This window comes from Nestor notabilis, unplaced genomic scaffold, assembly GCF_000696875.1.
Source record: "Nestor notabilis isolate BGI_N333 unplaced genomic scaffold, ASM69687v1 scaffold1926, whole genome shotgun sequence".
In the NCBI taxonomy this organism is placed as follows: Eukaryota; Metazoa; Chordata; class Aves; order Psittaciformes; family Psittacidae; genus Nestor; species Nestor notabilis.
Genome location: NW_009934037.1, coordinates 17,216 through 31,025, shown reverse-complemented (window position 1 = coordinate 31,025; position 13,810 = coordinate 17,216). Strand labels below are relative to the sequence as shown.

General features: G+C 41.9%; 1 protein-coding gene across 1 annotated transcript; it reads right to left on the bottom strand.

Annotated features, from left to right (window-relative positions):
- Window positions 1-665: 665 nt before the first annotated feature.
- On the bottom strand, window positions 666-10,255 carry LOC104407759 (MOB kinase activator 1B; the record flags this gene model as incomplete). Its single annotated transcript, XM_010017129.1, has 3 exons — window positions 666-804; window positions 5,907-6,000; window positions 10,089-10,255. Coding segments are annotated over 3 exons (400 nt in total), but the record flags the coding sequence as incomplete, so codon positions are not given.
- Window positions 10,256-13,810: the final 3,555 nt, after the last annotated feature.

Genomic DNA, 13,810 nt, shown 5'->3' with positions numbered 1-13,810 from the left:
CCACAGTGACTGTAAGCCATTGGTAATGGTGCACTGGAAGCCTGCCAGTTAGGAGCTTTAAAACAGTCCTTCACACCTCTAGAAGCAGGGTTTTCTTCTTGTTATTGTTTCCAAACTGGTGGCTGATCATTATTTTCCTCCTGCTTTTCTGAAAGAAACCTCTTAAAAATGTGTATTTTTTATCTTCACTTGAAAAGAAAGTAAATTATTAACTTAAGATCAAAGAAGCAATTCAGCTTCTTTGGAGGTAAAGCCTAGAAGTTCCTCCTGAGGACCAAACATCTTCCCTGCATCAGAAAGCTGCCAGTTTGTACCAATTACTGTTTATGTGGTTATTTCCAAGGTAAACACCTACTGTTCAAAATGTAAAACCAACAGATTTGATCAACAGAGGTATTAAATGAAAACAGTACTTCCTGCATTGAGAACTGTTACAGATGTTTAATAACATATTAAGTATGTATGTAAGTACTAACACATGGTTCAGAGTTCATGTAGTACCACATCAATTTTATCTTAAGTGATAAAAGTGCCTTTATATATGTAATGTAAACTTTTAAACTTGCCCTACTTGTCAGTCATTTAGGAGACCTTTCAATGCTGTAAGACTTGAATAATCCTGTACAACTGTAATCCAAACACATTGTTCAATTTTACTTATTTACCTTACCTATTTTAGAAGGAAAGAGCGTTTCATCATCCAGCTGATCCTGGACCCAAGTCATCAGGTAATCAATGTACTTTGGTGCAGAGCACTTAATTGGTTTCTTTATGTTGGTTCCATCTGCCCAGTGGTACTCATATCTGGGTTGGGTCAACAACAGCAAGACATTTTTTAACACAAGTGAATCATGCACATCGAGCCTGGAAGGCTGCTTTTCCTGCCCCTCATTATCCCACACCCATTCCTTGAAACTAAGGTCCAAGTGCTCCCAAGAGATCTGCAGCTGCTCTGTGCCCCATCTCCCCACTGCAATCCTGCCTTAGCCAGATCCTCTTCCACAGTCTGTGAAGGCCTTCAAAAACTTTGTCCTTTACAGCACAACTCATTCACCCTTGGGTGCAAATCTCCTGCCAAAATGCACATGACAGCCTGAGGTCACACCTGCATCCCTGTACACCAAAAGGTGCTGTATAAGGAGGTTTCCAACTCCTGAATGGCCAACAGCTATTGACTTTTTTAAAGTTTTCCCCCCTCCAAGAGTCTGGAGAAGAGGAGGCTCAGGGTGTACGTTATCACTGTCTACAGCTACCTGAAAGAAGGTTGTAGTTTGGGGGTCGGTCTCTTCTCCCAAGTAGCAAGCGACAGGACAAGAGGTAACAGCCTCAAGCTGCGCCAGGGGAGGTTTAGACTGAATAGTAGGAAAAATTTCTTCACAGAGAGGGTGGTCAGGCATTGGAACAGGCTGCCAAGGGAAGTGGTGGAATCACCACCCCTGTAAGGGTTCAAAAACTGCGTAGATGAGGCTTTCAGTGGTATGTTTTAGTGGTGGTCTTGGCAGTCCTCGGGGAATGGTTGGACTTGATCTTCAAGGTCTTTTCCAACCTACTTGATTCTATGATTCTAAGAAAAAAGCACTACAAGCTGTTCAAGTGAAACATCCAGTAGTTACAAGAGTTTCTCACACACATAAAAGCTCAGCTCCAGGGCTCAAATTGGTGATTTCTAATGTGAAACTTCACCCACTCATCCCTAGCATTGAGCTTCTCTTCACCTCCACTGGCAGAGAAGAACTACAAAGTGAGTGGCAATGCCCAGCCAGACAGACACATTACACTCACAAAATATACCTAATTTCTTTATATTTCAAAATATTCTTACCGATTTTTGCATAACTAAAGGCCAAACTACATCAGCTCTTGCCAGAGATCCCAAATTATGGACTGTATTAGAGGCAGGGAAGAGATTCAGAGGTGGGTTAATAACTAGCAATACTTTTATACAACTGGAAGCTGTTTCAGCTAACAGGTAGAAAAAAGCTTCTAGTCTAACAGTCCTCCTTAGGAAAGGTTCATATCTGAAGGTTTTGTGCAGATTCTTACAAACCATACAGTGCAGAAGAATCTGTTTCCAGTTACACCACTGGCCCACTTGATAGTTGCAGGCTAGTAACTGACTTGTAGATTAATTCTTCCATTTGTAGGTAAGGTGATACCACACCTTTACAAACCACTGACACGACTCTGGAACAGTCAAACATGTGCTCTTTTTACCCTTTTCCATCCACAGAGCTAGTATGTTCACATCTTTAACGTAGCACTTTTACTGAGTAGATTCCAGTGTAGTTCATTTTATAGCTATCATTTTAACTTCACGAATTTAAAAAACCATGGGAAAATGTATTAAACACCATCCATTACATGCGCAACCAGACAGAAATAAATCCTCATGAAATCAGGATGGAAGAGATATTTTGGCTGTCTTGGAGAACACAACTGGCAAGTCCAGATACAGGAGAAGATGGCTAATTTAGCGACACATAGCTTAAAAAACCCAAACATGTTTAACACCGGCACTCTGACAAGTGAACTGAAGCGTTTCTTTCTGCATCTTGCTGAGTACAAATGCATGTATTTTCATATTCCTTGCCAATCTGCAACACCTGAGCAGTTCTCTCTCATAGAATCACGGAATGGTCAGAAGGGACTTTAAACATCATCTAGTTCAAAAAAAAAAAAAAAAAAAAAAAGAAAAACACAGGGAAAGATTTCCCCCACATTAGAATAATCTGAACATCTGAACTGCTACAGGAAATGAAGGGTAAAAATTCCATTTCTAGCTCAAGCTTGTGAGCAGACACCTACAGTTATGGTAATAGAAAGAAACTAACGAACTTTATCGCAATAGGCAGCTTCCCTACAGAAAATACATTTTTAGAAACCTCTAACAGCTCAGTAAGAGGTTCTTAAGGGCAAACAAAACACTGTATCAAGGATAGAGCAAAAAATACACAGTTCACTCCAGCAAGTGCAGGGGAAAAGCTAAGAATCCCCAATGACTCTGATGGAATTCTGTCATGCTAATAAACAAATTATTTGCTGTCTATAAACAGAAAACCCAACTGTGCTAATTCTTACACTAGAAAATATCCCTATGTACAAACCAGCACAGGACCAGCATCTCCACCACACAGCCCCAGTTTTGACATCCAGCTTTGCAAAATGCAGTAGCCACACCCCTCCTTTGGGCTCTTATTGAACACTTATAACTAGGGAGGAAAACAAAGAAAATCCCCATCACCCAATGCTGGTTAATAAACAAAGTACTTCTATGCAGGTTCTTATCATCATGCCTGTTGCACTGATGGTGATCCTGCAACTGACATAAGAATAGCACGCACCAAAACGGTTCCGAAATCCAGCTAGGTTTGTTTGGGTAAGAAATGGTTGGTCTTTACTGAAGTGAAAAGAATGGATCATTACCCTGAATAATCATGTTTTGGAACAAATTAAACCAATACTTTATTCAAATTGTTAGACAAGGAGCTGGACAGCAGGAGAGGGAGAGCTGTTCTTGATCTTTATGTCAATCCTGAACTAGCTCAATGTCCTGCCCCGCTGATAAAAGCTAAGTCAGCACTCCTTACACAGACAAGTCCCTCTTAAAGGGATTTGAACACAAAACACCAGCACCCGGCAATGGATACAGGAAACATTACACTTCTACTCTGTTACCCTCTCACTACAGACATCAGGTTTAACTTCTCCATAGACTGCTACAAGTTTGTCAGTTGTACCGTGAAAACTGTGACTGAGCCACAAGTCTGAACAGTTACCTCTGAATGCACCAGCACCTTACAACCCTTTCTTAAGGTATCAGCCATAAATACTTCTCCAGTGAAACACAAAAATCAGACTTTAAAGCCACAGAGCGCTTGCTGGTTTTGGTTCTCCCTGGCTACTCATGCTGTGGCTGCCTAACCTGTTTCAAACAACCTGATGTAAGTTGTTTCAGCTAACTCATACCCTTTTTCTGAAATAGGTAAAGATGGAGCCATGGATGTGAGCAGACAGCAACCTTCAGCCTAGAAGCACTAATGAGTACCTAAGGCTCAAAGCCTCTTCAATGAACACAGCTTGAGCCAGAAGAGAACAGGACACAGATTTAAGAACCAGAAGAAAAAACCCATAAATCTCAGTGTTTTCATGCTGACAGGTTCTCCAGCAGTACTTCCCTGACAACAAGGTTTTAAGCAAAAGCAAGCCACACTCACTCCAACTAAAGAGCAAGATCACCTAATAAAAATTTTGTCAGAATGCATATTCAAGCATCAAGCATCTCTTTTCTTCACTGCTTCTTAACTATTCGAGCAGGTCATATATTTCTGTCAATGGTTATCAGTCTCTTTGGAGAGAAAGTGTTTAGCCTGGCAACCAGGCAGCTAAACCTTTAATAATTAACCTCCATCCCCAAATAACTGCTTCTCAGTAGGCAAACAATAAAGCAAAGAAATATTTTCATGCTCTTATCTAATAAAGAGTCCACTCTCTGCATGCCAAAGCACAAAGCAGACAAAGGGCCATGGTATTGCACAAGTTCTTTTGCATACTCGTGAACTTGCACTCCTTTCGTACTTCACCCCTTGCCACGCTGCAGCAGCCGGTCTGCCTGCCCACACTGGTTTGGCATTTGGCATTGTCAAGTTTTAGTTCAGGATTGTAGTGCCAAAGCCTTTCCCGGTCCATCAAACTGCTTCCACCTCAAAGAGCTCCTGCCCTCTCCATACTGCCTTCCCAGCAGCAGCCTTGGTCCATCCTCAGCTCTCCACCAGCAATTCACACAATAACAAGAGGAAGAAGTGGAGGAGAGGACTTGGTTTCCTGTTAATTTAAAAAGAAGCAGCGCCCTCCCTTGCCACTCACTGAGAAATGCAGGTGTTTTCCTCTCTCTAAGCAGCTGCTGAGCAAGAAAAAACAGACATGTTAGATGTCTGTACAAAAACATAAGCAAGAATCAAAGAAGTGAAACCTCACTAAGGCACAGACTACTACAATCTGTAGCCAATTGATTTCTACAATACCTACTCAAACATCTAAAAGACAGATTTTGGTAAGCCCCAAGTGAATGTTTGACAATAAAAACTTCTGATCTTAAAGTCCTCATTAACATTTCAGAAAAAAAAAAAAAAAGTTTGATAATGAGCTTACTTCCCAGGACTAAGAAAAACAAACAAAAAAACCCTACCCTAAAAAAACCCACCTTTTCACTTCCCACTCCCTTAAAGGTTACAATTTCTCTCCCCTTCATGGTTAACAAGAATCATAGAATCACAGACTAGTTTGGTTTGGAAAGGACCTTAAGGTCATCCAGTTCCAACCCCCTGCCATGGGCAGGGACACCTTCCATGAGACCAGGTTGCTCCAAGCCCATGTGTCCAGCCTGGCCTTGAACACTGCCAGGGATGGGGCAGCCACAGCTTCTCTGGGCAACCTGTGCCAGCGCCTCAGCACCCTCACAGGGAAGAACTTTTTCCCTGTATCTAACCTAACGTCCTCTTTAAGTTTAAACCCATCACCCCATGTCCTATCACTGCAGTCCCTAATGAAGAGTCCCTCTCCAGCACTGTTGTAGGCCCCCTCCAGATACTGGAAGGCTGCTCTGAGGTCTCCATGCAGCTTCTCTTCTCCAGGCTGAAGAGCACCAACTTTCTCAGCCTGTCTTCATACAGGAGGTGCTCCAGCCCCCTGATCATCCTTGTGGCCTCCTCTGGACTTGCTCCAACAGTTTCATGTCCTTCTTACGCTGGGGACACCAGAACTGTATACAGCACTCCACGAGAGGACACCCTTTCCACCCACACAAGTTACCTTATCTCTGGCACTTGGCTGAACTAGTATCGAGTTCTCAAATGCAAAATCATCTAAAAAATTGCATTTTCTTAACAACATGTGAAAAAAGATCTTACTTTGGGCCAGCAGACATCACAGGGCAGCTCTCCTCCGTGCAGAAGTCCGTAATGGTTCCATACAGCATATTGATCTGATTGAAGAAGTCGACAGCTGTAAAAGCATTTAAACCATCAGTTAACACTGAACTGTAATAGCAACACAAGCTCCCTGCAGCCTTAACTGCACACACTGCTCAGAGGGTCCTGGAATGTTTTTTGTGAAAAAACTTCACTGGTATCACTTTCTAAGAAGTATTACAAAGAAGATGCAGAATGAAACCACCAATGTCCGTATTATAAAGAAGATGCAGAATGAAACCACCAATGTCCTACAATGGCCTCCAGCAACGACTATTCAATTTTTCACTGCTGAAAAATCTTCCTTTAAAAGAAGAAAAGGGAAAGAAAAAGCAGAGTTATTTTCTTTTCTGAAAGTTTGATGCAGTTTATTAGAATTCCAAATTCTACTGGCTAGTCTGGAATAAAACCGAGACTGTCAGTATAAAGTTTCCATCAAGAGAGAGCTGTTACGCACTACGTGACACTGACTTCCCTCAGGCTTTGTATTCCAAGAGAGTGTCTTCAAAGAACGTTTCATAGAATCACAGACTTATTTGGGTTGGAAGGAACCTTAAAGCTCATCCAGTTCCAACCCACTGCCATGGGCAGGGACACCCTCCACGAGACCAGGTTGCTCCAAGCCCCTGTGTCCAACCTGGCCTTGAACACTGCCAGGGATGGGGCAGCCACAGCTTCTCTGGGCAACCTGTGGCAGCGCCTCAGCACCCTCACAGGGAAGAACTTCTTCCTAATGTCTAATCTAAATCTATCCTCTTTTAGTTATGGTATGGTCAAATGTTGGGGGGCTTCTTGGGGGGGGGGGGTTACTGCTTCAGTTTTGTTACATGTTTGAGAAAGCAGTTCTCTTAGCCAAAACTTTGTTTTTAAATGGTCTACAGCTGAATTCTCAAATGACTAAAACTTATCATATCTAAATATTCCATAGTTCTTACTCCTTTAGAGAGGTGCTTGATTACTTGGTACTCTTGAAAGCAAGGCTCTTCTTCAGTAACCTAACAGCAGGTCCTGCTCTTCAGAACTATGGACACGAACCATTTATAAAATCCACTCTATCTCTCCTCAAAGAATGCCCCACCACCCCACCCCCCACCCCCATCTGTTGGGGAGCACAGCATGTTACCATAGCATCAATATATAAGTTTATTTTTCAAAAATGTTCTTCAGACAATGGAAATTGTAAACTCTGCTCTAGGATGAACCCACGTAATATAAGCATACAGGAACCCAAGACCTGTGGGACTAGCTTTGGTGTCCTTACTCATCCTTTCTGATGCATGGATGATACTCAGCAATCATACAAAAACCCAAATCGAGTGTTGTGGAGTTCCACTCCTTCTATTTAACCACAGTGTTTTGCAAATTCAACTGACACACCTTTACTCTGAAAGGACCATATATAACACAGATAAAGATTTAATGCCCCAGTGCCCAGTCCAGGCTACATCGCTTCTGCTACTGAGAGTATTGTACCTGCCTACCCAAATTTGTGTTCCTTGCTTAACTCTGTTATAGATATATACAGGTTTGCTGTAGTGAGATGGAAATTGGCATCCCAAATGTAAGCACTAGCAGATACCAGGTACTGTGAAAGGAAATGACGGCTGAAGGAAGGAGAGTGTTAAATACTGCAGCTCCTTAAACATCAAAGATTACATGAACATCATGGCAGCAAGTTACAGCTACTGCCCAGCAGATGCAGGATACGAGCTAAAACTATGTTATGCAACTTCCCAGGTATTAAAAAAGGGAAGCAAATAAAAACTGGTATGGCATGCTCCTAGCACAGCTCATCTCTACAACAAAATCTGGGTGGTTTTTCTCCCACCGGCACAGCAAAAGCAGAAAACAGCAAGACAACATTGGGAAAGGTAAATAGCAAAGTTATAGAGGCCCAGAAGGAATCCTACGGCTTGTTTGGGCAGAGGGAGGAGGCAGTTAACACCACCAAAGACAGGAAGAAGTGGTTATATACAGCCCTTGTTCCTTAAGTGTACAAAAGAGCTGTTAATTAATTTTCCATTCCCCGCTCCCAGTGGAAACCACAGCCCAATGTTTGCTTCAAGGCAAGCATGTTCCCAAAACCCCCAGAGACGTACACAAGATGACCGATTGATGCAAATGCCACACTCCAAGTCTCAAAAGGCCACGAGACACACCACCCATCCACCACAGCCAGCAGTGTGCAACCAGGAAAAACAAAGAACCCCCTTTCCAGCATGTACAGTGTTTCTGCCTGTTTTCATTTCCTCTTTTTACTCATTGTTCTGAAGTTTTGAGGGCTTAGACTATTTTTTCCAAGCGCTTTTCTGTTGGAAGAAGTGCACACTGCACGGTGTTCTATTATAAATATATGGACAGGATGTACTCAACGGAACTAATTTTCAGTATTTTCAAATCAAGGAGATTTCAAACTGATTATATACTTTTTACCTTTTTATTTTTAAAACTTATTTGAAAAATCTACATGTACACCAATTCACTGACAGAAGACATGAGTAAGAGCTGAGCAAGAAGCAGAGAGCAGAGCCATGCTTTCCTGTGCTGTCACTATTGTGAAAGTCAAACCCAAAAACATTAAGTCACACATTTTATTTCCTTATTAGATATCTCAAGCAACAGAAAGAGCTCACTGCTACCATTAACTGGTACTAGGTGTGGTAGAGGGATGCTGTAAATGAAGGGAGAATGTAACCAGTTAATCACTTGTAGACAAAAACAAAAACCAAACAAAACCCAACATTAGAACTCTACTCTGGTGCAAGGAGGCATGACCGAGGACCATTTCGTTACAGAATGCAGCTGTTACCCAAAGGCAGCTCCCACTCTTTTGTCACCCAGCTCATTTAGCAGTTAAGTCATTCGGGAAGGGAAAAATACCACTGCCACAGACAGAGAAAAGACAGGCAGGGAGTGAAAAAAGCACCGAACGGGAAGAACGCCAGCAATATCAGAAGCCTCTTTAGTAATGCTTACTCAGAAAAATATGATGGCTTTATTTTCTAGAGAGTTTTGCAATACCATATGAACAGACTTTTGTAAAGAATGGTGTCAGCAATTTCATCATTCCCTGGAAGCAGTGGCAAGTCATATACCAGAGCACTGTGTGGCTCATTCAGAACTGAAGGTTGAAACCAGTATGACAGTTTCACTTCCTAAACATGTCAAAGAGCAAGAGGAAACAGAACCACAATTAGAAGACGTTTCTCTTGAGCATAATTTATACTGAACTGCAGTGCACAATCAATACCATGCAATCACAGAAGCAGGCCAAGCCAAAGACCCAAAAGATAAGGAAATAACCAGAGAGGACACAGAGTCTGTGGCAGCCAGAACTCCACATAGGCTATGGAGCATGATAGAGCCTGGGTTAATCCACTCTTAAAGAGCTGAAAGCAGGCAGCAAATTCATGCAGCAGGGAGAAGGAGGAGGAGGAAACGTGGTCAGGCAATCAGAAAACACTAATGTGGGCCTCATTGTTTGGCCTGACCTAGCATGCCAGGCGAAACCATGTTTGTTACAACAAACAGCTTTAGAGGAAGCGAAAATAAGATCAGACACTTAGCAGAGGAAAGGCTCACAACTTGGTAGAAACACAAGGAAGGAACTAACATTAGGAAAATTGTAAAGATGGATCTCTGGGTTTGTTAAAGGCAAAAGGAAAGCCAGGCCATACACGTGACCGTAGTCTTTAGCATCATTTAGACCTGGCCTTTGCGCTTAACTAAATTATATGCTTAGCTCAGAGAGGGTTGACTATACTATTGGACAACAACCCCAGCTGGAGAAGTGCTCGTGCCGTATTAAGATGGCACTGACAGGCTACTTCCTAAAAACAGTGACATTTCTACTTCAGCACTTGTTTGTGATCAAGCGCTTAGACTTTAACCACTAAGAAAAAGAATTATTTTGTTAACAGGAACATATTTTAGACACAAGGAGATTAAGGGGGTTTTGTCTCTGGCAGACATCCTGCATCTGTCAGACATACACCTCTCCCAACCACAGCACACAGGATAGAAGAAGCCACCCTACTAGGAAGAAGTACAGAGTTGTCTTCCCACAAGTGTCTGCCCATATTCAACATCCCCCATTAAGAAAAAAAAAGTGAGCCAACTTACTGTTCACTGCAACCCACTCATTTAAGTCTTCACCCTCTGGAAGCATAACGGCCATCCGGAGATTACCACTTCCCAATGTAGCTTCTGCATGCTTCAGCAGCTCGTACTGGTGAGACCCCTCTGGAATATTCTTCTTTGGTTTGAAGGTTTTGGAAGAGCGACTACCACTGTGTTAGGAGAGGAGATATTTAGAGAACTCATGGAAAGGGAAGGAAAAAAGGAAGGAGCAAACAAGGCACACATAAGCACAGGATTAACATTAAACACTTTCCCAATCACGCATTTTCATGTGGAAAAAGGATATTTAACACAGACGGGGATGCAAAACTACAGGTGCTTTGACTTGTTTTAAACAGTTAAATGATTCTCCACTGCCCTGCCCTCTCACCTGCTCACTCTGCTGCTAAGCCAGCCAGACAAGTGAGAATGTTCAGACTCCCTTCCCTCTCTTGGCAAACTGGATCATGGGGAAGATGAGACCAGAAATACTTCATTCTCCAAATTTAGACAGCTGCTTATCAAGGATAGCAGCCCAGCCAAACAGAAACTTTATTTGCTCTGAACAGTCGGGAAGTTTATCCTGGTAAATTAAACATTTAACAGAAAATCCCATGTTCTTTTTCTAACATCCACCTTCATGAGACATGAAACGTCATCACACCTGCAAAAGTGTAGTAAGAAGGTAGAGGCCTGTTCAGAGCCCTGACTTCCCAAATGAGGTATGGTAAGTAATTACTATTAACTCCTCAAAACCAAGCTGCTAGTATTTAGGAGAGCATACTTTCTGCAGGCCTAGCTTATCCAGAATATTACCTTACTTACCAACATAAAGTAACTTTTCCACTACCTGGTATTGCTTATGAACTTAGTTTTTAAAACACAATTACTCAAAAATACATTAACACTTTAGCTGTTGCTGATTTCCACATTTCCCCTAAACTTTCCCTGCCATTTTCCCCTGGTTTCACAGTACACAGGCCTTTCAGCCCCCCAGCTAGGAAAGAGCCAAGGATGACAACTTTTGTAACTTTAATATAATAATTTTCTTGCCTGCAATTTTGTTTGGAAAACATGGACTGACTCAGAAAAACAGACATTTGAATTTTAAATGGTGGCAGCAAGCCTGGATGGTACATTATCCCCTAACATGCCAGAAACACATTGTGTATAACTACATATGTGCAAAAAAGTGTCAAATTGGCCAGTATTTGTGAGTGGTTTAGTGTATGAGCTGAGAAGATTTCAGTCAGAAAAGGAAAACTGAGCTCTGAATTCCAATGAAAGAAAATAAAAAGCTATGAAACCCAGACAGCAGAATTTTCATGACAAGTATTATCCAGTTCTCATTTCTTTATATAAAAGACTTAAGACAATTTTTCAACATCTCTCTACAGGACCAAACAGAAAATTTTATTAGTGAGGCATCAGGGTTCTCTCTCCAGCTCAATATTTAGATACTTAAAACACATGATGAACACATGAGGGTTGTACCTTCTCATTGGGCAATGCTAGCGTAGCTATGATGTCACACAGAAGCACTTCAAGAAACTTAATTCTTCATCACATTTCCCCCATCACACCACACTACAGCCATCAACAGAAAATTAATTACAATCTCTTGTTTCCAGAATCCTGGACACCAACAGCTCTAGCAGAGACACAATGGGTACCAAAGAACACAACAAAAATTGTTCTTTCCAAAATACACAGGTGATTGAGAACATCTCGTTTGCCAAGCATATGACAAAACTGCTCAACAGCTCATCAAGTTCAGTTTAGACCTTAACAAGAGCAATGAAAGAAGAAAACATACTGAAACTGGAGATATAATAATGAGCTTTGGCCAGGTAACAATACCTCTTGGCCAAGTAACAGCATATTTGTAGGTGCATCTCTGGGAATTGAAGAGATCCTACAGGTCTGTCTAGTTGAAGATTTACACGGTCCTGGTGCTACCCTGATTGCAGCAGCATCCTCCCTCCCCCTTCCAGCCTCCAGAGTTTCCTCCTGTTTTCTAACCTGATAAGGAAGCACCTGGCTGGACTAACAGGGATCATGGAATGATACACTTCAACAGGCCACATACATTCACAGAGACCCCAGAACAATACTAATGCAGTCAGCTACTAAATACAACTATAAGCCCAAAATAGGAAGAGGAAACATATGGCTCCCATATATATTCTGTTACAGCAGCCTTCTAACATGTACCTAGTCATTTGCATTTCACCCTATGTGAAGATACCAGATCCAAATCTTAAATAATTGCCTCCCAGTGGGAGTATGAAGCTTCTGTGGCTCAGGGAGTTCCCTTCCACCCCTCCAGCCACCTACATTTGCTGCCAGGCCAGGTTCAAACTAGCTCTAAAGGGAAAGCAATCAAAAAAGAAACCCCACCAAGAAAAAAAAAAAAAACCCTCCAGATCTTTCAACTGACTACTTAAGAGACACAAATTTTTCTCTTTGGGAACACAACGACTTCATAGCCACCATGCCAACACATATCTAATACAAATCTAAACATCTGGCAATTGCCTTAGTGTATGACCACACAGACAGGGTGACACAAGGTAATATTCGCAGCAACTGAAAAGCAAGAGAGACTGGTATTGTTATCTTTCCACGTGTATCAGTGTAGGCAGAAGAAAACCAGCACATGCTAAGCACAAGCACAGCACTCCCTACCTTGCTAACTAGACAACAGGGGTAACCAACTCCTAATACTTCCATGAAAAGCAAACCAAAGGTTTCCACAGACTTACCCCGCTCCAAAGCTCAAGACATTAATTCATCAGAAATGTAAGAGATTCTTCCTTCTGTGCTGCTTACACAGAACTCCCAATTCCTAAAACTTGAGTCCTCCTTTCACCATGTTTCAAAACTTAATGTGTATCAGCTTCTCTTCTGCAACACTATCATTATCATACAATGATCAAGAATGAAAAAATCCACTGCTGTTAACTGGTCTGGTGAAGTTGCCCTATGCAAAGTCTGCAAGTTCATTATACAAACTACTCCTGGGTGCGTGGAGCTCCCTGAGCTGATGAGGAAAGCTCTACCCTGACACAGGGAACACTTAACCACTTAATCTCTGCTACCCTCTTCCCAGAATCACGGAGTTTTCTTCCCATGACCCGGCAAAAGCTGTAACAGAATACACAATATTTGCTCCCATCAACCATTTTAAGTAAGCCATTTTATATCTGCCTCCCCTACTTTTCTGATTACTATGTCTCAAACCCAGCATGGCCACCCTAAGACAGCAGGAAATGGTCTCACGCAAAAGGCAGGCAGGCATCCAAAAGGAAAAGCAATTAGGATAAACGCAGGCTGCATTTATCATCGTGTGCTATGGAAATATCTGCAATTTTGGCAATAACTTATGAGAATTCCATGCATTTATGAAGTTCACCATATGTGAAGCTGGTTAACTGCATGCACCATCATACATTCCTTGATACAAACAAAAGCTCAGTGACTCTACAACCTAATACAGCTTCTCTAAGACAAAACCCTTACAGGACACATTTGCTCCTGGGAAGTCTACTTGTAAATGTTGCTGCAAACATTATTTCAACTACCTTACTAGTTCATAAACTCTCCTATTATTTAACCAAAACCCATCATCATTTATTAATGACTTAGCACCATCAGTTAACTAACCTTTCAAATGGTTACTTTACTAAGTAGTCCTGCTTCCTCCCAAAACCCTGCCCACAGCA